Source organism: Lontra canadensis, unplaced genomic scaffold, assembly GCF_010015895.1.
Source record: "Lontra canadensis isolate GAN:19392208 unplaced genomic scaffold, GSC_riverotter_1.0 scaffold28, whole genome shotgun sequence".
Classification (NCBI taxonomy): domain Eukaryota; kingdom Metazoa; phylum Chordata; class Mammalia; order Carnivora; family Mustelidae; genus Lontra; species Lontra canadensis.
In genome coordinates, this window is record NW_022631022.1 from 4,013,729 (window position 1) to 4,041,055 (window position 27,327).

Sequence of the window (27,327 nt, forward strand, 5' to 3'; positions counted from 1 at the left end):
CACCTCCAAGGCGGGCACCGATCCCCAACCGGCAGGACCAACTGAGAGCGCCCGGAGTCACTCACCTAGATCTGCAGCTCGTCCTGTCGTCATGGTGACCGGCGGAGCCACGCAGCCCCGCCCCTTCCTCATAACGTGGCCCCGCCTCCTCCGAACCCGGAAGCGCGAGGCTCGCGGCCACTGAGCGAACCGTTCGGCGAGGGGGAGCGCGGTGGCCCAGGCTCGCCCGGCCGCGCGCCCCGCCCCTCGGAGGCCCGCCCTCCTGCTCGCCCCCACAGCTCGCGGCGCCTGCGGGTATTGAGTGCTCCAGCTGCCGGCGGTGACCTGGGCCCAGCCACCCCCACGGCCCGCGCTCCTACTGGAGGGAAGAGCCGCCTTGGGGAGGAGGGAAAGGGACGTGGGGGAGGCCACGGCAGGTGAGGGGTGGGTGAGGGCCTGGGAAGCGGGGTGTGGGTGTGTGATGTGTTTAGGCTTGCAGGTGGGTGTGTATGTAGTGTGCGCGGCTGCCTCCATTGGTGTGACTTTGTTAGTGTGGACCCTAGTGGGCTGGTCCATGTGACCATGCACGTGATCGCACGTCCCTCTGTGTGTGTGTGTGTGTGTGTGTCTGTCTGTCTGAAGTCGAGTTTGGGTTCCTGACGTGGTCGGTGTACCTGTGACCCTGCCTTTTTGAGGCTTTCACGGTGGGACTGGGGGTGGGTGGGGTCTGTGTTTGGATCATCTGACGTGGGGTGGGGTGGGGGGCGCTGGACCGGAGCGTACTACTATAATCCGGTCCTGGGGATACACTGCTGCGGTCCAGGAATATGTTTTTCAACTTTTAAGAACTCTGAGCAGAAAGAAACTAGTTATTTTGGAGATTGCACCTCAGCCTGAAAGTGACAAATGTCTTTGTCATTGCCAGGTGTGAGGGAGGTAGCAGGACTAGTGTTTTGCCTTTCCTCTTCTGGTTTTCCTGGGGAGTTATAAATTCTGCATTTATTCTGCTTCTTTGTCTCCTCGCGCAATGTTCCAGCTCCTTGTAGCAGAAAGACTCAAGAGACTCAGGAGTAACTTAATAGCTGTGTGCAAATTTCCAAGAGCTTTTATCCCAAGACAGCACAAGGTGAGGTATCACCGAAGAAATGTCAAGTAGGCAGCTTTTCCTCCCATGAGGTTTAGACAATAATGGAGTAAGTTCCCGAAGAGAATAGGGATAAATCTGCCCCTGAAGAGATCTGAAAAAAGGATAGCTCTCTACTGGTGTGGTGAGCTATGGAGACTTGCCCTTAAAAAAAGCCAGTTGGATCACCTAGAGACTCTCAGGTTCTAATATTTACTTATTGCTGGTATTAATAATCACAGATTGTCCATATGTGGATCAACTACAGATTGAGATAAAGGATCCAAAAACCTCTGACTAGTTAAGCTGGTTATGTGACTTAAACATTTTTAAAGACAATCTCGCTGATTGTAAACTGGCAGGTTCTGTTGAAACCCTGAGGGATAAGTGCATGTAATTCTTGGTGCACACTCAAAATTGGCAATTTTATTGTCTAGCACCTCAAGGGCTAGAGAGAACTGGGTGTCAAAAGCTCTCCTTGAGGAGGGGTTTCTTTAGGCAAGATTGAGGCTGATCTCTGCAGCCCTTTTCCCACCAGCGTGAACAGGTGCTTTTGTTTTTGTGGAAGAATTGAATTGTGAGAGATCAAATCAGTCCACATTTGATCCGCATTCTTTCTTATTTAATACTGACCAGTTTGGTCGCAATCTCAGTTAACTTTTTTTTTTTTCCCCATATGCAGAATGTTCCTCTTGTGACTTGGAAAAGTATACCCCTTTAGAGAATGAAAGAGAGCTAGGAGAACAAACTTCCTTTTCATACCACTCACAGCTGCTTTGCCTTTGCAGCAGTGAGTTGTTTTTTTCCCCCCACTTAGACGTCAGTTGGTCAAATGCAACGTTTGGTATCTGTCTTACCTTTCATGTGCTGCCAAACTAGCACAAGTGTTAAAATCACTTGCCCCTACAAAAATGTAGTCACAGTTGGGTGGAATCTTTCCATCTAGTGAGATTAGTTATAAAAAGCTATAATGCTGAGTTGGTTGTGAATAATACCGCGGACTGTGGTAAGGAACATCTTTCTACTTATTGCTGTGGGAAGAAGTGGATGACAGTGAATGTGTGTGCCTGTGTATATCTGTATCTGTATGTGTACGATTTGTGTGTGATCTTTATGATAGTTTGGTTTGTACATTGCAGCCGATTCCAAAACTGAATAATTTGTCCCAAGTTTGACAAATCTAGAAGCTAACTATTTGGCTTTAAGGGCCTTAGGTGTTCTATAAATCTGCTGAGTCGATAAATGGCTTAGATTTTTTTTTAACATGTTAGTATTTGTTCAGAGAAAATGGATATGTAGAGAATGATTTTCTTTATTCCAGTATGAATTATAACTGCATTTGTGCACACTGATTTCAGCTTAAGACTGGCTAATGATATTCTCGGTACTCTTTAGAACAAGTTATGATTTTAACAAACTTCTAAAATCACCATCCTAGCCTTGAGAGAACAGACCATTATTACAATGTCAGGGTTGTAAGTCAGGTTTAGTAATGGATGTCTACATTTGCCATCTCCTTGGGGTTTAGTTTAGTAACCCCGCAAGGTTAGAGGTAACTGTTAAGACTGTTAGTTCCTTGTACTCCCAAGACAGCAGATGTGGGAGGCCAAGAGGGAAGAGTTTCATTGGGTTTAGAGTCCCCAGCTCCTAGCCAGTCCAGAGAACCTCTAAAATGACAATTCAGAGTCAGCCCAGGAGTTAAGTCTAGTGGTCATGAACACATCCTAGCCCTATTAGGAAATCCAGACTTACCCTAGGGGTAGAGGACAGGATGAACAGCAAGTATTTGAATCCTTCCAAACCAGTGGGTTGAAGTTCCTCATTTGGCAATAAGAATCTGCAACAGAGAGCTGTAATTTCAGTTTCTTATTATGACATAACACAGATGCTTTAGCAAAGAGGGGCAGCCTTTCAGTTGAAGATGCCCAGCCAGTCCGAAGCGCTTACAGGGCTGAGTCAGAGGGAGTTTAGGATGGCCTGATCCAGTCTTCTTAGGACATAGTCATCCATTTTGTCAATGGATAACACCTCTGTGCCAAGCCCTATTCTAGACTTTGGAGATACAGTGGTGAAACAGTCATAGATGACAAAACAAGCCCAAAGAGGGTCAGTGACTTTTCCAAGGTCACAGAGCTATAAAAGCTAGAAATCACCAATTTTTTCTAAAGGCAAATGTTTTGTTGCTAGATACCGTGCCTTCAAGCCTATTCTGGTATTTTATCACAGATCTTTCAGAGGAGGTTATATCACTTTTAATCACACCAAGGTGAACAGCAAATCTTCCTGTATTTTGCATTAAGAACTACATGTGAAGTTCTGAAGTTATATTCCACTAGAGTTAGATTTATGGCATTTTGTGAAGTGATCAGGAGGCACGCTTACATAACCTCCTTTCTCTAGTGTGGACTGTTCCCTATAATTCTACATCTTTGTTAAAATAGATTTCTAAGATACTGTCAACAGAGTTTGCAGTCATTTAACTAGGGCAGGCAGTCTGATGTCAGAAAAGACTCTCCCCTGCCTCTGGTCCTAGCTCTGTAATAGCCATGGGATCTCTGGTAAGTCATTTAAGTTTTCTAGATTGGATTCTTCATCTAGAGGAACGAGGGAGTTGGAGTCTTTATCTGTCAAGGGCCCTATCCTGCTCTATGAGTATAGGATTTCACCAAATTGTTTTCTGTAGCTTAAGTATATACAAGAAGTAAAATATCCATTTCCTTGGTTTTACCATTTAAGGTATTGTTGGTATAGCTAGACCAGAGTCTACATTTAGTTCTGATGTAAACATGAATTCTTGACATGAAACATCACATGCTTTTATTTCAGGGTTAACCTCCATTTCAGCTAATCATGGGAGAGATTAAAGTCTCTCCTGATTATAACTGGTTTAGAAGTACAGTTCCCCTTAAAAAGGTATGTATGGTTTTACTACACCTCTTCTCAAAATCTTGTGTTTTGTTTTTGTGACTGAGATGTTATGCCTTCGTAGTGTTTGAGAGCAAAGGTTATTGCCAAGTATCGTGACTGTGGGCTACAGAGCATAAAGTTCTCCTCTTCTTTGTCAAGTGCAGTCAACTTTTGAGACTCATTCAAGAGTAAAAGTATGTATAACTATACTCATTATTTTATAATTGCTTTTATGTATCCAAGCAAGCAGGAGTATATGTACTCCGTTTAGGGGAAAGCTTGCAGTAACAGCAACTACATAGTAAGTGTGGTCAGATTCTGTTATAAAGCCTTTTACTGTTCCTCAGATTTAAGATTTACTTTGGGTCAAATTATAGGTCCTCTGTTTGCAGTGGTAGTCATCTTCAGGAAACCTTATTTACCTGGGATGTCCAAAAACCCCAAGCACTTGTATTGAAATTTGACTGTTGACTCTGAGTCCCTAAATAATCACAAATGTTTGGGGATCACACTAGACAAAAGCTAGTTAAGCCACAGAGCAAAATCTTTGCTGATCCCTTTGCAGAAGTATGAGAGTTACTGTGATCTGAAAATCTTCTGTGTCTCTATTATAATCATTTTGTCAGGGTAGACATCTGTGAAAGCACCATGCAGGTTTGAATTAATAACAGAACTTTTCTCCATATAGAATTTGAGATACAGTTCTCCTCCAATTATAAACAGAGTATCTGCTATATAACCAGCAGTGTTGTAGAATTTCCTGGATACTTTATTTAATTCTTCGAACGGTTTAACAAAGTGGGTAATGATGCCCATTTCACAGATGACAAAACTGATATCCAGAGAGGTTAACCTGTTAAAGGTCACACAGCCTGGTAGAGTCTGGATTAGAATCAAATTAATCTGGTTTCAAAGCCAGAAATACTTCACTACTTACCAAAAGGAGCCTCCCTTCCTTCTTGTTCCCTGGGAAACACTGTCATGCTAAAAGATAATTGGCTCCTGGGGTCCCTCTACCTTGTCCCATCCCTGCAAGTAACTCATGTGAGCTCCTCTTGACGGACTCACTTTCTCAGCACGCTGATCTCCAGACCCAAGACAACACCAGACTCACTGAAATATTCTTAAAAGTAGTTTGAAATATTCTTAAAAGTAGTTATAGCCAGTAGTTTCATTGATGTCATGTTCTCCAGACTGACCTTAGTCTGGTCCACAAGTCATGATAAGTTTGCTTGAAATTTTGTGGTGCTAGATTTTAAATTATCAAAAAGATACTGTGTCTTCTAAAATTATCAAATATAATTCTGACAGATTTGCCATTCAGGGAACTCTGAGAACATTGAAGTGATAAACTTACTTCAAATGGATTACTGAAATAATTTCCTAGAAAATCTTGGAGATCTGAATATCTTATCTCATATGAATGTTATTACTACAGGATCGGGATTTACTGTGTGTAGTGTCAAAAGCTGTTAAGAGATTTTCATCACAATCATAACAAAAACAAACAAACCAAAAAAACCCAAAAAACAATGAAAAGCAAAATGGTGAGTGGCAAAATACAAAGGGCAAAAACACAGGTATGAGATATTATTGTCATCATCTGTGAGCTGGGGAAGTCCAAAAGCGAATTGTTAGGGTCCTCTGGACATTACCTTGCCCCATTTGTCTACTCCCAGTGACATCCGTGATCTCGGTGAGTGTGTTGCCATCCACAGTGACCCCCTGGGCCCACAGCACTGCCAGCTAGGAGTTCTCAGAAAACAGAACCTGGAGACCTTGAGATTTTTAATGGGAAAGTAGCATAAATATTGATTTGCATTGGCAAAAGTTCAGGCAGTAAATGTACTTTTCCAAATCCCACCAAAAAGAGAGCCAGAGAAAACAAAAATGATTACGCAGTGAATAATACTGATATCTAACACTCACTGAACACAAAATATCTGCCAGACTCAGCACTGAGCACCTGACTTGACTCAGCTTATTTAATGCTCATCTTTTTTCCCCTGCTGGGTTAAGAACTACTAATTCAGAAGGGTTGCTGAGGCTCCCTACCCTCTTTTCCCCAGAAAGACAGTTTTTCTCTCTGCCGACTCCCCACACCTGACTGACTGGTTTGAAACATTCTCCCAGGACAGGGACACCTACAGCTGCGGCATCCTTCCTCTCTAGGAAGAGTCTCCCGCCTCAGAGGCATGGTCTGGATCAGCTTTCAGAACTATCTCCTGAGTGTGACCATCTCTCCCTAATTTGTCCGAGAGCCTGGAGTCTTTTCTCCCCTCTGGACAGCGCTGGAGAATGACTTTGCAAATTGCCTCCTACACACACACAGCCAGAAGTATGGGAAAGAAATAAGATGCCATATACAGAATTTACTTTTTAATGGTAAACAGAATAGGGCTTCATATAATCATGGATGGGAAAGAAAATTAAAAACTGATTTCTGAAAAAAAGCAGCTCTTTGGAAGAGTATGAAGCAGTTCTGTGTAATATGTTAGCACTGAAGAGGGAAAAAGAGACTAAAGCAGTTTATTATACATGCTAATCTGGTGTGATCCCCAGGGAACCTTGTAACAACCAAGGCAGTGACATTAAAATTGTCAGAGAAATTGTAGTATAAAGTAACAGTATAAAACCAAATCCATAAGTTTTTCCTTTTTTCTTTTCTTCTAACTTTCCCTCCAGATTATCGTGGATGATGATGATAGTAAAATATGGTCACTGTATGATGCAGGCCCCAGAAATATCAGGTGTCCTCTGATCTTTCTCCCCCCTGTCAGTGGAACTGCTGATGTGTTTTTCAGGCAGATCTTGGCGTTGACCGGCTGGGGTTACCGGGTTATAGCTGTAAGTATTATTGGGTCAGTATTACAATTCATGTCCACATTTAATGGGGCTTTTTGTATGTGTGTGCTTCTGTTTCTGACTAACTATAGTAATGGCCCATGTTTTTGGTGTCTTTTTTTTTTTTTTTAATGGAAGGAAGATACTGTTTTCCTTTTCTTAAATGTGAAATGAAATCTTTTGAAGGAAGGCTGTACAGTACATGGACACACAGAGAAGCAGAGGGAGCAGACCTCTGTGGAAACCTCTGTGCCCAGCTTTTACGTAGATTGTCTTAAATCTGAACAGTAGGAAGCATCAGCCTTGTTTACAGTGAGGAAATGGAGGTTCAGGTCATTTGGGTGATCGTGGCAGGTCATGGCCACTAGGGGGTGTAGGGAGAACCGACCCGAGTCTTCTGACTCCATTTCCCCTCCTCGTTCATGACACCGCTGCTTCCAGAGGAGATGAATGTGCACTCTCCCGAAAGCTTGCTTTAATGTAAGTCTTCAACAGTTGAGATGAGGTTTATTAATTATAATGCACATAATCTCAGCATTTGGTTAAGAAGTTTTCTGTTTTTGTTGTTTTATTACTGAGTTTGGACTAAATCTAGTTTCCCGTTGATTGTTCCCAAATCCCTTCTGGGAGAGCAGCGCAGGTGAGGAAGTCGCTGTTGTTTGTGACTAGTTTTGTGGCATGCCCCGACTGCGTAACAGTGGAGGCTGGTCTCCTGGCTTCCTGGGATGGAGAGACTCTGCGGCTTTGAGCAGGCAGTTGTTTCTGGGAGCTGGAATAGTAACACCTAAACAGGTCTCCCTGTGGGAGTATTGCTGTTACTATTTTATTTACTGTCTGAAGAAGAGAAAACTCTGACCAGATCTCTTCTCTTGGAAGGTAACTGAAAATTCTACTGGGTTCATCACCAACTAGGGCCACACAAAACAAATCCCAGTTCTTCCTCCTGACAGCCCTTCTGGAGAAAACTAGTTATTATCAGCACCGCCTGCTGCCTTCCCCCAAGGTCTTTTCTTCTCTGGCAAAATTCTCCACATTCTTTAATCATTCCTCATATGGTGTGTTTTGAGTCTCTGCAACATAATCCTCCTTTGTTCTGGGTTTTCATAAATTCCTCTTGGTGGACAGCATTTTAGGAGAGCAAGATGGCCGCTGCAGCCCAGGACACGGTAGTAGCTTTCCTGGTGGCCGCTGTTAATCAGCCGGGGCTAGGGGAGACTGAGTGGCTGCAGGCTTCTCTCTCACTTTAGAGCACTATCTGAAGTTGACTGTGTTTTTATTGCTCCTAACTGGCAGGTCATATTTGCTTTGCCTTCCAGATGGGTACTTCTTTTAGCGCTCAAGCTTCTTGACGTGGGATTTCCTTATTTCATTAGCTAGATAAAGAATAAAGAAAAGTCCAGGGGCTTCTGGCTGGCCCATTTGGTGGAGCATGTGACTCTTGATGTCGGGGTTGTGGGTTGAGCCCCACATTGGGTGTAGAGATTTCTTAAAAATAAACAGAAAAGGCCAATGGTGACTTCAAAGTTACTTTGTCCTTATGTGCCTAATTCCATGAGATTTTATTTTTTTTTAAAGATTTTATTTATTTATTTGACAGAGAGAGAGAGAGAGATCATAAGTAGGCAGAGAGGCAGGCAGAGAGAGGGGGAAGCAGGCTCACTGCTGAGCAGAGAGCCCAATGTGGGGCTTGATCCCAGGACCCTGAGATCATGACCTGAGCCGAAGGCAGAGGCTTAACCCACTGAGCCACCCAGGCACCCCTCCATGAGATTTTAAAATGTACTAGATACTTTTTAGTATCTCACAGTTAAAAGGCACAGGCCCTTTTCTCATTTAAATTTTTATTGAGATAACTATAGATTCACATGTAGTTGTCAAAAAATAATACAGAGCTATCCCTTTTATTCTTTCCCAGTTTCTCCCAGTGGTAACATTTTACAAAACTATAGTAGGATATCATAATCAGGGTATTGATTAATACAATCCACTGATCTTACTCTGATTTCTAGTTTTACTTGTACTCGATTGTATATATTTATGTGTATGTCTGTATGTTAAGTTGTATACAATTTTATTACCTATCTAGGGCATAGATATCTTTAAATTAAAGACTTAATAAAAATACCTTCTTGGGGCACCTGGGTGGCTCAGTCATTAAGCATCTGACTTTGGCTCAGGTCTTACTCTCTGAGTCCTGGGATCAAGCCCCATATCGGGCTCCAGGCTCTGCATTGAGTGGGGAATCTGCTTGTCCCTCTCCCTCTCCCTCTGCTTCTCCCCTCCACTCACGCAGGCATGCGCTCTCCCTCTCTCAAATAAATAGATAAAATCTTAAAAAAAAAAAAAAATATGTCTTCTTGAGGCTCCTGGGTGGCTCAGTTGGTTAAGTGTCTGCCTTCGGCTCTGGTCATGATTCCAGGGTCCTGGGGTTGAGCCCCATGTCAGGCTCCTTGCTCAGCGGGGAACCTGCTTCTCCCTCTCCCTCTGCTGCTGCTCCCCTGCTTGTGCTCTCTCTGTCAAATAAATACATTTTTTTAAAACGTAAATAAAAAAAGAAAAAATACATCATCTTCTTTCTTTTCTATCATCTGACTCAAATTCTCAAATTTTCTGCTAGGGAGAGGCTCTTTTCCATCCTGTCAGAATAGTGGAATCTTACCTACAAATGAAATTTTTAATAGTAAAAGTAACATAATTCCATCAGGTCTAAAATTATCCTATTATATACTTGGCAGTATCTATTCCAGTGATTTGTTAGTGACAGAATGAATCTAAGTGCTTAAAACAACCAGCCTGTCAGGCATCATTTACTTATTTTTTTTTAAAGATTTTATTTATTTATTTGACAGAGAGACAGAGATCACAAGGAGGCAGAGCAGTAGTCAGAGAGAGAGAGAGAGAGAGAGAGAAGAGGAAGCAGGCTTCCTAGTGAGCAGGGAGCCCGATGTGGGGCTCGATCCGAGGACCCTGAGGTCATGATCTGAGCCGAAGGCAGGGGCTTTAGCCCACTGAGCCACCCAGGTGCCCCTCATTTACTTACTATTAAAGAGAGGGCAATTCTTAGGTGACAAGCTAGAATCCCCTCAAGGGACTTAGTGACTTGTATTTCTTTTCCTCCTCCTCATCGGAATTCTTAAGCTACTTAGGGTCAAGCACCATACTTCCTTGGTCACAAAAGTACAAGAAATCAGAATGACTAAGTCAATTTAAAAAAGAGGAACAATTTTATTGACTACTCCCTTTAAGCCATGCCACCAAAAAAAGAGGGAATTCTCCCCAGACAGAATTTTATTTAGAGCCATAATTTAGAATTAAGGTAGATTTAAGGGCAAACAGCATTTCTTTACTTGGAAGGGTTCGGCGCTGTTCATCCATGAACCTCAGAGTTTCTTAGCTATTTGGGAAGGAAATAGATGTGAATTGAAATTGTTATTCGATTTCACTAATGTGCTGTTTTTTTTAAGATTTTATTTATTTATTTGATAGAGATCACAAATAAGCAGAGAGGCAGGCAGAGAGAGAGGAGGAAGCAGGCTCCCTGCTGAGCAGAGAGCCCGATTTGGGGCTCCATCCCAGGACCCTGGGATCATGACCTGAGCCGAAGGCAGAGGCTTTAACCCATCGAGCCACCCAGGTGCCCCACTAGTGTGCTGTTTTTAAATTGGTCTGTTAGGTAAAATGTGAATTTCAAAGTTCAGAAGAAGGTGAGAGCTTATTTTCACATAGTTTGAATAAGGAGGACAGCTTGAGCAAATGAGAAGTGCTGTTATGGGAGTCCTAAATTTTTCATTTGAATATAGTTATTAATTAATGTTATTTCAGTTGCAGTATCCAGTTTATTGGGACCATCTCGAATTCTGTGACGGATTCAGAAAACTTTTAGACCATTTACAACTGGATAAAGTGAGTCCCCTAAAACTAATTATTTAAATGTGATTTTAATGCAACATTTACATTGTAAAGGGTGGTGTTACCTTTCATTTTTTTAAGTGGTAGTTCTTTTGAGATATAATTCACATACCATATAATTTACCCTTTTAAAGTGTGTGACTAGGGTTTGTAATATAGTCACAGATAGATGCAACCATCAACACACAATCAACTTTAGAACATTTTTTTTCACCCCAAAAAGAAACCCCATAGTCATTAGCCGTCACTCCTGACCCTTCCTCCTGCTGGCCCTGGCAACTTAATCTACTTTCTGCCTGTGTAAATGTACCCTTTCTGGGTATTTTGTATAAATGGAATCATGCAATATTCATCTTTTCTAACTGACTTGTTCACCTTAGCATAGTGTCTGCACAGATCATCCTAGTAGTAGCCTGTTTTCAGTACTTCGTATTCCTCTTTATGGTCAAATAATATCCCGTCGGGTGGGTGAACCACATTGCATTTATCCATTTGTCAGTTGAGGCACATTTGGATCGTTGCATTGCTTGGCTGTTAGAAATAACACTGCTCTGAACATTCATGTGCAGGTTTTTGTGTGGACATACATTTTCGGTTCTCTTAAGTATGTACCTAGGGGTAGAATTATCAAATCATAATTTTCTTAAACATAAATTACTAAATGGCTTCATTTTCTAGTGCAACCTATAGGTAATGCTTTTTCTTTTTTTACCTTGTATTTGTGTACACAAATTGTTTTGATGGGATGTGTCTAAATTGTATTTAAATACAATATTTCCTGAATGTTGAACTGCTATGGTTATTTCATCTAATGACTAGTGATGACATTATATTCTTCACTTAGTGATAACTAAAACAACTTTTTTGAGGGGTAATTATGTTCAGGATTGATTATTGTTTTAGTATCCTTCTTGTATTTGTTTGGAATTAGGTTCATCTTTTTGGGGCTTCTTTGGGTGGCTTTTTGGCCCAGAAATTTGCTGAATATACACACAAATCTCCCAGAGTCCATTCCCTCATCCTCTGCAATTCCTTCAGTGACACCTCTATCTTCAACCAAACTTGGACTGCAAACAGGTAAGAATATAAACATTTGGCCAAAATTATGACTTTCGTTCAGTAGAATTTTTTAAAATGCAGACTTTTGGGGTTTTTATGTTGCACTAAGGAGGGGGGCGCAGGGGTTATATCTACTTCCATCTTCTGAAACTACCCTAGCTTTTAAAATTAGAAACAGTCAGGGCACCTGAGTAGTTCAAGTGGTTAAGGGTCAGCCTTCTGCGCAGGTCATTATCCTGGGGTCCTGGGATCAAGCCCCATATGGGGCTCCTGCTCAGCAGGGAACCTGCTTCTCCCTCTGTCTCTGCCTCTCTTTCTGTCTCTCATGAATAAATATATAAAATCTTAAAAAAAAAAGAAAAAGAAAGAAAGAAACAGAGGCACCTGGGTGGTGCAGTCATTTGGACTTCCAACTCTTGGTTTGGGCACAGGTTGTGATCTCAGGGTTGAGATCAAGCCTCGCATAGGGATCTGTGCTTAGGGTGGTTGTCTGCTTAAGATTCTTTCTCTTTCTGCCCCTCCCACTTGTTCTCTTTCTCTCTCTCAAATAAAGAGATAAATAGATAAATCTTTTAAAAAATTTTTTTAAATAAGTAAAATTAGAAAAAATCACCTTTGCAAAAAAAAAAAAAGCTGGAATGAATTCTGAATTCAGCTATTTCTCTTATTCTGAATTATTGTTTAGCTTTGTTCAATGTACATTCATGTGCTCTTACAGTATCAGTTATACAGAGCCTGTAGAACTAATACAGTGTTCCGCTTGTTCCACTTACTATTTTGCTATATATCGACTGACACAGTTTCTTTAGGCATGTGGCTTCCCCCTATTCTTCATCATGCTCTACTGTAAATCTTTGTACAAATCACTTTTTTTCCTTCCCTTTCTGGGTTATTTCCTTGAGATGTGTTTCCAAAAATAGAGGGAATAGAACATTTAGTCTGTCAGCAGACATTTTGCACATCATGACACGTTAATAATAGTCAGCTTCCAGAACAATGGGAATGGTGGAATGCTTTGTGGGGCAACCAGTGGGGGGCTTGTTTCCTTTGAGCCATCCCTTCATTGAAGATAACATTTCAGGTAATTTGATCAGTATGTAATAGTCACCTTAAAGCTGACTTAATGTGGTTTCTTTCATTGCTAGTGAGGCTAGGCTCTACCCTTTAAAAAAAATAAAAAGAAAAGAAAAAAAGGCCCAATGAATATACATACCTGTATGACCAGGTTGATTTTCCCCGAATGCTATAGGTAAACATTGTTTTCATGATTTTCACATCTCTTTAAAATTGAAGGGGCAGCTGGCTGGCTCAGTTGGTAAAACATGCGATTCTGGATTTCTGGGTCCTGGGTTTGAGCCCCACATTGGGCGTATAGCTTACTTTAAAAAAAATGGTACTCTGGTCTTTTTAAAAACTTTTCCTGATGTTATCTCAGTAGTTTGCTGAGCAATTGTGCAACAATACATTAGCTACAAAGAGTTCATGTCCAGACAAGGCACAAAGCTCATTGATTATTTTTGATGATTTTAATGTTGTTTTAATTGCCAGAAGCCAAGACCGCCCCTATTTTGTTTTCTTTTTGTTTTTTTCATTGTTTATGCACCACACCCAATGCTCTTGGAATCCGTGCCCTCCTTAATACTACCACCAGGCTCACCCATCTCCCCACCCACTCCCTTTCAAAACCCTCAGTTTGTTTCTCAGAGTCCACAGTCTCTCTTCGTTTGTCTCGCCCTTCGATTGCCCCCAATTCATTTTTCCTTTCCTTCTCCTCCATAAGTTGGGTATTCATCCTTTCTGATGGAGGCATAATATTCCATTGTGTATATGAACCACATCTTCTTTGTCCAGTCATCTGTTGAAGGGCATCTTTCCACAGTTTGGCGACTGTGGACATTGCTGCTATGAGCATCAGGGTACATATGGCCCTTCTTTTCACTACATCTGTGTCTTTGGGGCAAATACCCAGTAGTGCAATTGCAGGGTCATAGGGCAGCTCTATTTTTAATTTCTTTTTTTTTTATTTTTAATTTTTTATTTTTTATAAACATATAATATATTTTTATACCCAGGGGTACAGGTCTGTGAATCGCCAGGTTTACACACTTCACAGCACTCACCATAGCACATACCCTCCCCAATGTCCTTAACCCCACTCCCCCCTCCCAAACCCCCTCCCCCCAGCAACCCTCAGTTTGTTTTGTGAGATTAAGAGTCACTTATGGTTTGTCTCCCTCCCAATCCCATCTTGTTTCATTAAATCTTCTCCTACCCCCTTAACCCCCCATGTTGCATCTCCACTCCCTCATATTAGGGAGATCATATGGTAGTTGTCTTTCTCCGATTGACTTATTTTGCTAAGCATGATACCCTCTAGTCCATCCACGTCGTCGCAAATGGCAAGATTTCATTTCTTTTGATGGCTGCATTGTATTCCATTGTGTATATATACCACATCTTCTTTATCCATTCATCTGTTGATGGACATTCTAGGTTCTTTCCATAGTTTGGCTATTGTAGACATTGCTGCTATAAACATTCGAGTGCACATGCCCCTTCGGATCTCCACGTTTGTAGCTTTAGGGTAAATACCCAGTAGTGCAATTGCTGGGTCATAGGGTAGTTCTATTTTCAACATTTTGAGGAACCTCCATGCTGTTTTCCAGAGTGGTTGCACCAGCTTGCATTCCCACCAACAGTGTAGGAGGGTTCCCCTTTCTCCGCATCCTTGCCAGCATATGTCATTTCCTGGCTTGTTAATTTTAGCCATTCTGACTGGTGTGAGGTGATATCTCATTGTGGTTTTGATTTGTATTTCCCTGATGCCGAGTGATATGGAGCACTTTTTCATGTGTCTGTTGGCCATCTGGATGTCTTATTTGTAGAAATGTCTGTTCATGTCTTCTGCCCATTTCTTGATTGGATTATTTGTTCTTTGGGTGTTGAGTTTGCTAAGTTCTTTATAGATTCTGGACACTAGCCCTTTATCTGCTATGTCGTTTGCAAATATCTTCTCCCATTCTGTCAGTTGTCTTTTGGTTTTGTTAACTGTTTCCTTTGCTGTGCAAAAGCTTTTGACCTTGATAAAATCCCAATAGTTCATTTTTGCCCTTGCTTCCCTTGCCTTTGGCGATGTTCCTAGGAAGATGTTGCTGCGGCTGAGGTCGAAGAGGTTGCTGCCTGTGTTCTCCTCTCTATTTTTAATTTTTTTTTTTTCTGAAAGATTTTATTTATTTATTTGTCAGAGACGGAGAGAGAGCGAGCGAGCACAGGCAGACAGAGAGGCAGGCAGAGGCAGAGGGAGAAGCAGGCTCCCTGCCGAGCAAGGAGCCCTATTCGGGACTCGATCCCAGGACGCTGGGATCATGACCTGAGCCGAAGGCAGCCGCCCAACCAACTGAGCCACCCAGGCATCCCACTATTTTTAATTTCTTAAGGAATCTCCACACTGTTTTCCAAAGTGGCTGCCCCTCCTTTGTGCTCCTGCATGTGAGCTATATTCAGGTATCTGAGTGCTTGCTACATGCCACACATTGAGGCTACAGGGGCAGGCAAAACCAACAGGATCTGCCCCTCACAGGGGCTACCTAGGCAGCATCACCTTGAGAAGATGTGGAAGCCGTAGGAGGCGGGACGGAGAAAGGTAATGAAGGATGGCCAGCTGTGCTTGTTGAGGGAAGTTCACCTAACTTCCAACAAGCCATTCCATGGAGAGAACACGAGTCAGAACTTAGTCTGCTCCTTTTATAAGTCATTTTCAGCATAGGTTTAAAGAAAGTAGTATTTGCCCTAGACAGCGGCTCTCAGCATTTGTAATTAATGGAATAAATACCAACTAAAAATCACATACAGAAATTCGTAGATTGAATTGCTTTGAATTAGTCCAGTTGAATCTGCTTGTAGCAAACTTCGGGAGGTACAATAACTCTTTCATTTTGCTATTTTGAAATAATCAGTCATTCAAAAGGTGATAGAAACCTGAAGGTTGAGATCTTAAGGTTTCAGTTTTCTTTCTTTTTTCCTTAAGATTTATTTACTTATTTCAGGGGCGCCTGGGTGGCTCAGTGGGTTAAGCCTCTGCCTTTGGCTCGGGTCATGGTCTCAGGGTCCTGGGATCGAGCCCCGTATCGGGCTCTCTGCTCAGCTGGGATCCTGCTTCCTCCCCCTCTCTCTCTCTGCCTGCCTCTCTGTCTACTTGTGATCTCCCTCTCTCTGTCAAATAAATAAATAAAATCTTAAAAAAAAAAAAAAAAAGATTTATTTACTTATTTCAGAAGGTGAGGAGGTTAGAGGGAGAGGGAGAATCTCCAGCAGGCTCCCTGCTGAGCACAGAGCCCAAGGCAGGGCTTAACTCCCATGACCCTGAGATAGTGACCTGAGCCAAAATCAAGAGCCCGCCACTTAACTGACTGAGCCACACAGGTGCCCCAAGTTTTCAGTTTTCCAAAGGAAATAGTTTAGCCATTAGAAATAAAGCCAGTTAGTTAAAACAAAATCTCAGAATTATCAAAATGTCTACCTTGGTAAAGGTATTTGAAATACTGCTTATAATTATTCTCAATCCTCAAATAAAACTTTGATCATATTAAACCATAACTCTTTGGGAGCTTGGGAAAATATATGTAAAAACAAGATGCTTCAAAAGCAGCTGTTTGAAAGAAGAGACCAGCTTTTTTTATCTTTAGATCCTAAGTACCTAGCTAATACAAAGCTATAGTAGTGAATGGAATATTTGCTATTTTTGTGTAGTCTTGCAGATTTAAATTACCAGATCTTTGTTTTACAGCTTTTGGCTGATGCCATCATTTATGCTCAAAAAAATCGTTCTCGGAAACTTTTCATCTGGCCCAGTGGACCCTATGATGGCTGATGCTATTGATTTTATGGTGGACAGGGTAAGGATCATGGCATTAAAAGGGGGCCATCTTGTACTAGGAATTTTCATGTCTTCTTGGTTCCTGATGATCTGTCTGTCTCATTGAGTATGTATTAGAGATGTTTGTTAAGCAGTCTTCCATATTTACTTTAGTACATCAACAGATGTTACTGCTGGTAAGTAATTCATCAGAATCACTTGAGGGGAGCTTTTAAAAATACAGATTCTGGGGGCACCTGGCTGGCTCAGCTGGTAGAACATGCGGCTCTTGATCTCAGGGTTAGCATGGAGCCTACTTTAAAAAAAAAAAAAAAAGAAAGAAAAGAAATACAGATTCCAAAGCCTCGCCAGCCCATTGAACTGGAATCCCTGGGCATTGGGTCTGAGAATTTGTATTTTTACTCTACTCACCCCTCCTTCTCCCTGAGGGAGTCTGAAGTAGCGAGTCTGCACACTTGCAGTTAAGGGGCTATGGGGCTAGATGATTTTCCTGAGGTCTCTTCCAGCTCCAAAATCTCTTAAAAATGTTGACCAGTGCTGGTCTCCCGGGTACATCATATTTCCTCACAGATGACGTGGCCCACCACACATGATGCCACCTTTCTAAGCACAGTTATCAGCTGTGGATTTAATGTAAACGTGAGGCACAAAATTAACCCAAATACTTTGCCTGTGTTTCTTCCTGCAGCTGGAAAGTTTGGGGCAGAGTGAACTGGCTTCAAGACTTACCCTGAATTGTCAGAATTCTTATGTGGAACCTCATAAGATTCGGGACATCCCTGTGACCATTATGGATGTAAGCTTCCTTTTAAGTAAAATAGATGCTTTACCTTTTTAAATGTATATATCAAGAGCTTCCTCATAATTATTTTATAATTTTTCAGTATGCCTCTTCAAATGCTGCCTTGGATTTTTTTTTTTTTTTTTTTGGACAGCCCTCCCCCAGCTTTTTCAATTCTAAAACAGTCAGTTTATTGCTTATCCCATATTTTCCCTGGTAGGAATAACACCCTTGAAATCAGAATAAACATAAACAGGCTTGGTAGTCCTTACCCATTTTGATGTATTTTTGCTGTTGTCATCTCCAGATATGTGCAGCGAAGAAAAGTTGCCTCACAGGGCAGAGAATCAAGAATTCCATAAAGTCTAATAGGCACAAAAGCTTGCTTCTTATATTTTTTGAGTTGTGGTTGAATACACAAATGAAATTTACCATTATAACCATGTTGAAGTGTACAGTTCAGTGACATTAAGTACATTTGCAGTGTTATGAAACTGTCACCACCATCCATTTCCAGAACTTTTCATCATCCCAGACTGAAACTCTGCACCCATTAAGCACTCACCAGTCCCTCCTCCTCCCAGACCCTGGTAACCAATATTACATATTATATATAATATTATATACTATCTCTATGTATTTGACTAGTCTGTGTACCTCTTGTCAGTGGAATCATATAATATTTGTACTTCTGTGTCCGGCTTATTTCACTTAGCAGAATGTCTTCAAAGTTTATTCCTGTTATAGCATGTGTTAAAGGCTGAATAGTATTCTCTTTTAGTATATACCACATTTTATTTATGCAGTCGTCTGTTGATGGGCATTTGGGTTATTCCACCATTTGATTAGTATGAATCATGCTGCTCTGAGTCTTGGTGTACAAATACCTGTTTGAATGCCTACTTTCACTTCTTTTGGGTCTGTACCTAGAAGTAAAATTGCTGAGCCATATGGTGATTCTGTGTTTAACTTTTTGAGGAACCATGCTACCATCTTCCACAGCGGCTGTACCATTTTACATTCCTGCCAGCAATGCACAAGGGTTCCAGTGGTTCCATATCCTCCCCAACACTTGTTATTTCCTGTTTTTTTATAATGGCCATGCTAATAGATGCAAAGTGGTATTCCATTGTGTTTTGGCTTATTTTTTTTAAATCATGTAACTTGCATTCCATGTAACTTTGCCTCATAAATGGATGTATTGCTAAAATCAACATATTTTTAAGAATTGATTTTTGTCAGGAAATTAGCCATTACAAGTATGTAAATAATAGCTTCTCATTCTCAACTGGAATCTCTACATTCTGACATTTGCCATGACACAGAATGAGGTTTTCAGTATTCTTGGTAAAATATTTGGTCCTCAGTACATTTGCACTGCTTGCCCATCTTTCCAAGCTGAGCTCACCACTTGGGTACATGGTCACTGAAAATGGTGTATAAGCTTCAGCACATTGGAGATGCTTTTTATGTGTGCTTCATTTAAAAAATTACTTTTTGAAAGCTTATTTGCTTGTATGTAAACATAAGTTTATGTGGGCATTAAAAGATGTCTAGAATCATATACTCCAAACTGCTAACAATGGTTCCCCCAGGAAAACATCTGGACTTTTTCTTATACTCTTAAAAATTCTGGGGGATTTTTTTTTTTCCACTGAGCATATACTACTTATGTAACTGTTTTTAGGTAATAAAGTAAAAGTTCTTTTGGGATTTTAGTGATCTTTTTGAAATTAATTGGCTTTCACTATTAATATTCTTTCAGTTTAGTCAGCTGTGTTTGAGGAGAAAAAATTCATGACAGGATTTTCCTCCAGTGAATGCAAGAGACGTTTGACAACAGAATCTGTAGCTTATGTTGGAGTTAGAAGTCACCAGGGATGAGTAGGAGATGGCCAGGGGTTCAGCGGTATCTCTTCACAAGCAAGAAATGCTTTGGGAGGCACGTTCCACAATGTGCAAAGAACATATTAAAATACTGGTAAGCTTCAGCTTTGTGGCTTTTTTTTTGTTTTTGTTTTTTTTTTTTTTGAAGGTATTTGACCAGAGTGCACTTTCAACCGAGGCTAAAGAAGAAATGTACAAACTGTATCCTAATGCCCGGAGGGCTCACCTTAAAACAGGAGGCAATTTCCCATACCTGTGCAGAAGTGCAGAGGTGAATCTTTATGTACAGGTAAGTCCCAGCTTGGAAGCCAGAGCACTTTGAACGCAAAGTGTATGGTTTGAAACATAAAGCTATTTTTCTTTTCTTTTCTTTCTTTCTTTTTGATGGTAGAATAAGAGAACTACAGAGTTCTCTGTAGGAATGAGGCATTCACTTGAAAAAGGTGGTTTACATTAATGATTTATAGCAGAATTCAGCTGGGTATATTAGAGACAGTTGAGTGACTCTCTGCCTACCGTCTCTTTTCTCAGAAGAGCAGGCCCACATCCACACATACCGAAGTAGCCACGTCCTATGATGTGACCTTGCCTCCTGAATACGGTGAATTCAGTCAGAGCAGAACACCTTCATGAAGCAGCTTTCTGATCCATTTCTGATGCATTAAAAAAAAATACACACAGGGAAGGGTGCTTGGCTGGCTCAGTCAGAAGAGCATGCGACGCCTGATCTCGGGGTTGTGAGTTTGAGCTCCACGTGGAGTGTAGAGATTACTTAAATAAAACTTTAAAAAAAAAAAAAACACGCGCACACACACACACACAAAAACAAAAACTGCCCCTTCACCCTCTACCCAAATGGGCTTAATTAAAATAGTGAGAAATGATTGCTTTGGTGGTTTGGCAAGAAGTATCAAGAGCTTCAAAACCCAGTCACGTCTTTTAGTCCTGTCATCTGCTTGTGGCAGTGGATCCTAAGGAGAGGACCCGAAATTCAAAAAATCTCGAAGACAGTCATCACGGTCTTACTCAGAACAGCAGAGGATGGGGAGGACGTGAGTCGCAGCAGCAAAGTAGGAGGGTAAACACCTACTCACAGAGCGCGCCACCGTTGAAAGTGCTGATGAAGAGTTTATAGGAACTTGGAGAGACTTGTCACACAGGAAATAGGGAACAAAGATCCCACATTGGGGTTTTTTCAAAATACCTCTTTGACTTTCCTGTGTTTTCTAGCTTTTCTGTAATCGGCATGTGTTCCTCTGTAATTTTATTTATTTATTTATTTTTTATATATATATTTTTTAATTTATTTGACAGAGAGAGAGAGATCACAAGTAGGCAGAGAGGCAGGCAGGGAGAAAGGGGGAAGCAGGCTCCCCGCTGAGCAGAGAGCCCGATGCGGGGCTCAATCCCAGGACCCTGAGATCACGACCCAAGCTGAAGGCAGAGGCCTAACGCACTGAGCCACCAAGGCGCCCCTCTTCCTCTGTAATTTTAGAAGTACAAAACATTTCTGTGCTGTCGTGGCAATGAAAATAACGATCCTGTGTTTCCATAGATCCATTTGCTGCAATTCCACGGAACCAAATATGCGGCCATTGACCCGTCGATGGTCAGCGCCGAGGAACTGGAGGTGCAGAAAGGCAGCCTTAGCCTCAGTCAGGAGGAGCAGTAGCTGCGGCTTCGCCTGTTGATGACGAGTGGTCCAGAGAGTTCTTGTACAGTCAGCGGCAGGAGTGCCTGCTGGGCGGCCTCCCCGTTCCGTGGTCGGGTTCGCCGGTGGTCACTGTGTTTGGAAGTAGGACTGTTTGTCATCTTTGTGACAGGCAGCAGCTCTTCTGAGCCAGTGTAACTCTTCGGTTTTTTTTAGCTTTTGAATTTGAGGAAGTACTTTTGAAGACTCCCATTTTAAGAATTGTGAAAATTTTGCTACCAAAAGTCTTCTCACCATCGTGTTCTTAAGGGAATGTTAATTTCTGAGGTTTGGGGTTTTGTGAAGTTATTTTTTTCTTTTTCCTTTTCCTTTCTTTCCTCCTCTCTTTATTTTTATGTTATTTGCTGTAAATGCTGCACATCCAGATTGTGTATTGGAAGGACATTGGTTATTTTTATGCTTTCTTGGTCATAACCATTATCACAAGTGCCAAGGCTCTCTGTCACCCTACCGTTTGCTCTCCTACAAAATCAACTACTTCTAATTTCCGGTTAAGCAGATCATTTTGAGTTTTATCTGTTGTCTTTCTAGCCATTACAGTCATTTGGAATAAAAATTCAATTTCAGTGAGTGGCTTTGGTGATTACTGTAGCTGCCCAACTGGGCTACATAGACCTAGGACTTTCTGAGAAGCAGGCCGTGGTGTTGTTGGCCAGTCCTTTGTGACATTAGGTAAATTACTTAATCTCACTAAGCTGCAGTTTGCTCCTTGTCAAGTAACGGTAGCCCTTATTTACTGAGCTGTTAGTATGTGTCAGGTACTTTTCATAGGTTCTTGTCTCCTCCTCAGTGGGAATGTCTCTTAAATCTCTTGTAGAATGTAAATTCCTTTTTTTTTTTTTTTCTTGCCATTACTCTGTAGAAGAAACAGGCTCATTTGCTCTATAGAATTCCCCACGGCCTGGATTTTGCTGATTGCAGCCTCACAGTGTCCTTTAACTTGTTTCTCTGTCCCTGGTATTTGCCCTAAACTGGCAGTTACATTTAGAGGATCATTCAGGTTCAGATTCAGTCTTCTGGGCAGGAACACTTCGTAGGCAGAGCTGTGAGCTTCCCACGGTGTCACCTCGGGAGGCACGTAACCTGGTTGTCCTGAGTTGTGGTGAAGATGACTGGGTGGGGTCAGCCAGCTCCAGTCACTGGGGAATCCCACGGTTGGTTCGGCTGCCAGTCCTGATCCCCGCTGAGACGTGCTATGCTATCAGAGCAGTGACAATAACTCTCATTTTTATCTTCCCATTTATTAACTAGAGTTCTCAAATTTGTTTTTTTAAATCTTACCCTCATCAACTATTTGGTTTCTCTGGGGTATAATTTAAGACCAAAAAATCAGCATCAGTGCTTCTTTCCAAGTTTTCAGAACATTGAATTAGCCATACTATTTCTGATTTCATCTCTACCACAACCCTGATTAAACTGATATTATAGGTGAGATCATGGAGACTGGGAGTGGCCAAGACAGGAAGGGCAGAGCTGGGATACCAACTTGGGTCTGACTATCCCTAAAAGCAGTGATCTTGCCACATAGTGTCTGCTCTGACTGCCCTGTGACTTGAGAACAGTCAGGAGTTATGGAAACATCTGGAAGCCATGAATGTAGAGCTTAATGTTTTTAACATTTAAGTTTTTTTTTTTTTAAAGATTTTATTTTTTTTTATTTATTTGACAGACAGAGATCACAAGCAGACAGAGAGGCAGGCAGAGAGAGAGGAGGAAGCAGGCTCCCCGCTGAGCAGAGAGCCCGATGGGGGGCTCGATCCCAGGACTCTGAGATCATGACCTGAGCCGAAGGCAGCGGCTTAACCCACTGAGCCACCCAGGCGCCCCAACATTTAACAGTTTTTAACTGTTAGCATCTAAGGCTACTTCTCAGTCAATAGGGAGCTGTGGGCAGGGCCAGGCTGCACGTGGTCAGCAGCCCCTTCCTCATCTGGCACAGCAGTGAACTGTGGGACTGCCCTCTACTTTCTGTTTGAATTCTCCCTGTGTGAGCCACTTCCCCCGAACAGCTTTAACTACTCCATGGCTCAAGGCCCTGATGATTGCCATTTCCAGCCCCGACTGATTCTGAGCTGCCCTTGAATGCCTAACAGGCCTATCAGGCCAGACTTCTACAGGCACACCCATGTCCCCACTGCCCAGACCTGCCCCTTCTCTCCTAAACCAACAACTCCATTCCCAGTATCGCTGTTCCTCAGGTTCCCCAGCTAGAAACTCAGCCATCTTAGATCCCACCCATATCCCCATATTTTAGGCTGAAGCAGATACCGAGATGAAGCTTTGGGAGCAAGGTGGTTATTTAGGATCAAAAGAAAGTTGTGGCAGGAAGCAGATTGGGCACAGAAGAAGCTGAGCTATGACACAGGCCTGACCAAGCACCAGTGGACTGTGTAGGGGTCTCTGGAGCTAGGAGTCCCCATTGAAATAGTCTCTTCAAAGCCTGAAAGAGCGGGGGCCCTCCTGCCCCTCCAGCTCATCTCTCCTCCTCCTTCCATGCTTCCTGTGTCCCAACCACACCACTCCCCAAATAGATACATCTCCTCACCACTATACCATTGCACAGACTGTGCTTCTTGCTTGGAATGTGCTTTCCCCATTTCTGTCTTCTTTGTGAGCTTCTTGGACCTTCCTCCCCTTCCTCTTTACCTTTCCCGAGGAAGAACAAATCCCGTCATTCTCTGAACACACCCATCATCACATCAACCACATGATGGTACCTTATTGGTATCCCAGCTCCCCCCAACCCCCACACTCCTGCTGCACATCACAAGCTTCCAGAGGGCAGGAACTGTGGCTACTCCGCTCTGCATCCTGAATCCCAGCAAACTGTCTGGCACAGAAGACACTCAGTAAATATTGACCGGCCGTGGTGAGTTGAGTGGTGTGGTTCTACAGAACCAATCCACAACAGCTTGTCTGACTTGAAATTTTGCCATATGTCTCCCAAACGAAAGAAACAGATCTTGAATGTGAAAGATGAATTTCAACATTTCAATTTTATTTAAGAACTTGCTTTTTTGTCTTGAAAAAATACAAAATTCATTTTGCAGAATTCATCCACATAAATGGTCTAAGTCCCATGTGGTACAAATACATTTCCTAAATGGAATAAATGGAAGAGAAGGTTCTTCCCCCTCGACAAAGTACGTGCAGGGGGCGCCTGGATGGCTCAGTCAGTTGCGCCTCCGACTTTTGATCTCAACCAAGGTCTTGATCTCAGGGTCATGAGTTCAAGCCCCACTGTGGGCGTAGAGCCTACTTAAGAAAATGAAAAACAAAAAAAACCACAACATATGCAGAGGAAGGGCACGGAGGTCTGCGTGCTACACGGGGAGCGGAGGGGGGTGGTCTGAATCTGGCTGTGAACGCTGAAGCCTCAGGCCTACAGGTTACTGCATGTGAAACAGGTTGGTTTCAAAGCCGCCTTTTCTTAAGTTCTGGGTGGTTTTTAAAAATTATTAATAGGAACAGTTAAAAAAAACAACTCTGAGCAGAAAGCACAGAGTTCCCATGCACCCCCTCTGCACAACACAGTTTTCTGCTACATTTTTTCGCATTTGTGTTAGTATAGTGTTTACAGGTTTATCTGTAGGATAAATTCCTCCTGGTGGGATTGCTGGGTCAGAGGGCTAATGCATTTGTCATTTGGGCAGATAGAATGGCAGCTGCCTTTCAGAGGATTGTACTACTGGGAGTTCCCACTGGCCCTGTGTGACAGCTGAAGCCCCTTTCAGCTCTAACAGCTTTTATCCTGCCTCCCTCCCAGGACTCAGGCCCAGCGGGTAGATCTGTGGGGAGTTTTTCTTAGACGTGGGCTCCTAAACTGGCCACAGCAAGCTGTGCCACATGTGAGAGAGCGCCAATTAGAAAGTGCTTGGAGGCAGAACTTCCAAGCTATTGCCCTGCGCAGATAATTCCCCACACCTGTGACACCCTGGGGAGGCTTCCTGAGTCGAATCTTTGGGGTGCCCCGCTCTCACCAGTGTGGCCGAGCCACAGGGCAGCCTGTGCTGGCCTGGCACCCGAGAGCAAAGCTCCAGACCAGCTGGGCTGCCCAGCATGCTTGTCCCTTGCCACAGAGGCCTATTTAAATTTCTGATCATTAAAATTAAACTATACATTCGGTTTCTCAGGCCCACTAGCCACACTTCAAGTACCCAGCAGCCACATGTGGCTGGCTAGGAGTAAACATTGAATAGCCCAGATCTGGAACATTCCCGCCACCCCAGAAAGTTCTGTTAGACCCTGTTTCTCCGGAGAGGTGACCCTCTGGATAGGGCTAGTAAAACTAAGACAACTGGTGCTCGCTTCGGCAGCACATAAACTAAAATTGGAACGATACAGAGAAGATTAGCATGGCCCCTGCGCAAGGATGACACGCAAATTCGTGAAGCGTTCCATATTAAAAAAAAAAAAAAAAGACAACTGTTAGGTCCGTTATTAAACGAAACGAGACTGAGACAAAGTGAAAGTTATTTAAAGCTTTATTTTATGATAAGTATTAGAAGTTAGACTGATTGGTCAGGGGAACCAGACTGAGACAAGGTGAAAGTTATGCAGAGCTCTATTCTATGCTAAGCATTAGAAGTCAGACTGACTAGTCAGGGCCGGCTCTGAAGAGAGCGACCACCCCCAGTGTACAGGCTCAAGAATTGACTGACCGGTCAGGGCCGCCTCCGAAGAGGGAGACCCCTCCCCATCTTATAGACTACCTTTTTTTTTTTTAATATATGTATTTATTTATTTTAAAGATTTAATTTATTTATTTGACAAACAGAGATCACAAGTAGGCAGAGAGGCAGGCGGGCGGGGCGGGAGGCGGGGAGCAGGCTCCCCGCTGAGCAGAGAGCCTGATGCGGGGCTCCATCCCAGGACCCTGGGATCATGACCTGAGCTGAAAGCAGAGGCTTTAACCCACTGAGCCACCCAGGCACCCCTGTATATATTTATTTTATTTTATTTTATTTTTTATTTATTTGACAGAGAAATCACAAGTAGGCAGAAGTAGGCAGAGAAGCAGGCAGAGAGGGAGAAGCAGGCTCCCCGCTGAGCAGAAAGCCCGATGTGGGGCTCGATCCCAGAACCCTGGGATCATGACCTGAGCCGAAGGCAGAGGCTTAACCCACTGAGCCACCCAGGCACCCCCCGGACTACCTTTTATAGAGCGAAAGTCTGGCCACACATAGGTGGCCAATGAGATTGAAGTCATGTTAGGTCACACGCAGGTGGCCAATTGAATTGCAACTTACCCTATAGTAGCTGTTTGAACTAATCTATTACTCTGGTCAGATTTGGTGCTCAAGGTTGGCGCCCAAACGGCGGGGTTTACATTCTTTGGTGGTTAGGGAAAAAGTATGTGTGTTTCTTACTGATTGGATGTCTCCACCTGGCCCGACTCATCCTTGTATTCTGGGTTCTGTTATCAGGAACTGGCCGACCTGGCCTTGTATTCTGGGCTCCGTTATTAGGAACTAGCCGACCATATTTTCCTGGTTTCTCAGACTTGCTTCTAAGTAAGTTTCTCGGCGGGGGAGGGGGGCAGGGTCCGTTTAAGTTTTACTGCACAAACAACAAAATGGCTTTTAACCAAGATGGAGTCACTCTGGCTAAATAGGTCCTTACAACAACAACTTAATGTAAGGTGTATTCCTGGACTGGATCCTGATCCAGAAAAAGACATGAACGGCTCAACTGACAAAATGGGAATCAGGTCTGAGGAGGAATTAAGAGTGTGGTATCAGTGTTCACTTTCTTGGTTTTGAAAATTATGCTGTGATTAAGATGTTAATATTTGGGGAAGCTGCATTGTGAAGTGTTTTCAGAAATTCTTTGTACTGGTTCTGCAGTGTTTTTCGTTAGGTCTGAAAGGATTTCAAAATAAAAATTTTAAATTAAAAAAAAACTCTAAAACAGAAAAAAAGAGCGTGTGCCTCCTGGAACACGATTGGGGACAGAAACAGAGCTGTGGAGTAAGCGTGGTGTTCATGAAAAGCCAGTGAATGAGCGAAGGGTGGTCCATTTTGTAAGCGATGGTTGGAGAGACAGGAATGCGGGGTTTGGCCCCCGACCTCAACAGCTGGACTAGCTGCTTTATCCATCTGGGGCATCAGTGTCCTCTCTGAAAAGATGCCCCTTGCATCTCAGGAGACTGCTGTGAGGCTCCAAGAACTGTAAAGAACCATACCTGTAGGAAGAGCCTGCAGAACCCAAGCCGGCCCCGGACCAGCCCTCGTGAAAGATTACAAGCCGTG

At 42.7% G+C, this 27,327-nt stretch overlaps 1 protein-coding gene and 1 non-coding gene across 2 annotated transcripts; both read left to right on the forward strand.

Moving 5' to 3' along the window:
* Positions 1 to 205: 205 nt before the first annotated feature.
* On the forward strand, positions 206 to 21,646 carry SPG21 (SPG21 abhydrolase domain containing, maspardin). The gene is made up of 9 exons (XM_032864711.1): positions 206 to 416; positions 3,929 to 4,015; positions 6,695 to 6,856; positions 10,676 to 10,756; positions 11,694 to 11,839; positions 16,608 to 16,716; positions 17,386 to 17,493; positions 19,514 to 19,654; positions 20,921 to 21,646. The coding sequence occupies exons 2-9, from the start codon at positions 3,953 to 3,955 to the stop codon at positions 21,035 to 21,037; spliced, it is 927 nt and encodes a 308-aa protein (XP_032720602.1). The 5' UTR covers positions 206 to 416; positions 3,929 to 3,952; the 3' UTR covers positions 21,038 to 21,646.
* A 3,730-nt stretch (positions 21,647 to 25,376) lies between these two features.
* LOC116872128 lies at positions 25,377 to 25,483 on the forward strand. The gene has a single exon (XR_004383594.1). It is a non-coding gene; the product is annotated as a U6 spliceosomal RNA (small nuclear RNA).
* Positions 25,484 to 27,327: the final 1,844 nt, after the last annotated feature.

Bases quoted from the DNA above. Each gene is read 5' to 3' on its own strand.
- SPG21 (XM_032864711.1), top strand. From the start codon at position 3,953: ATGGGAGAGATTAAAGTCTCTCCTGATTATAACTGGTTTAGAAGTACA. The intron at 17,494-19,513 runs GTAAGCTTCCTT...TTTTTTTTGAAG, and splicing joins TCCCTGTGACCATTATGGAT to GTATTTGACCAGAGTGCACT. The intron at 19,655-20,920 runs GTAAGTCCCAGC...GTGTTTCCATAG, and splicing joins AGGTGAATCTTTATGTACAG to ATCCATTTGCTGCAATTCCA.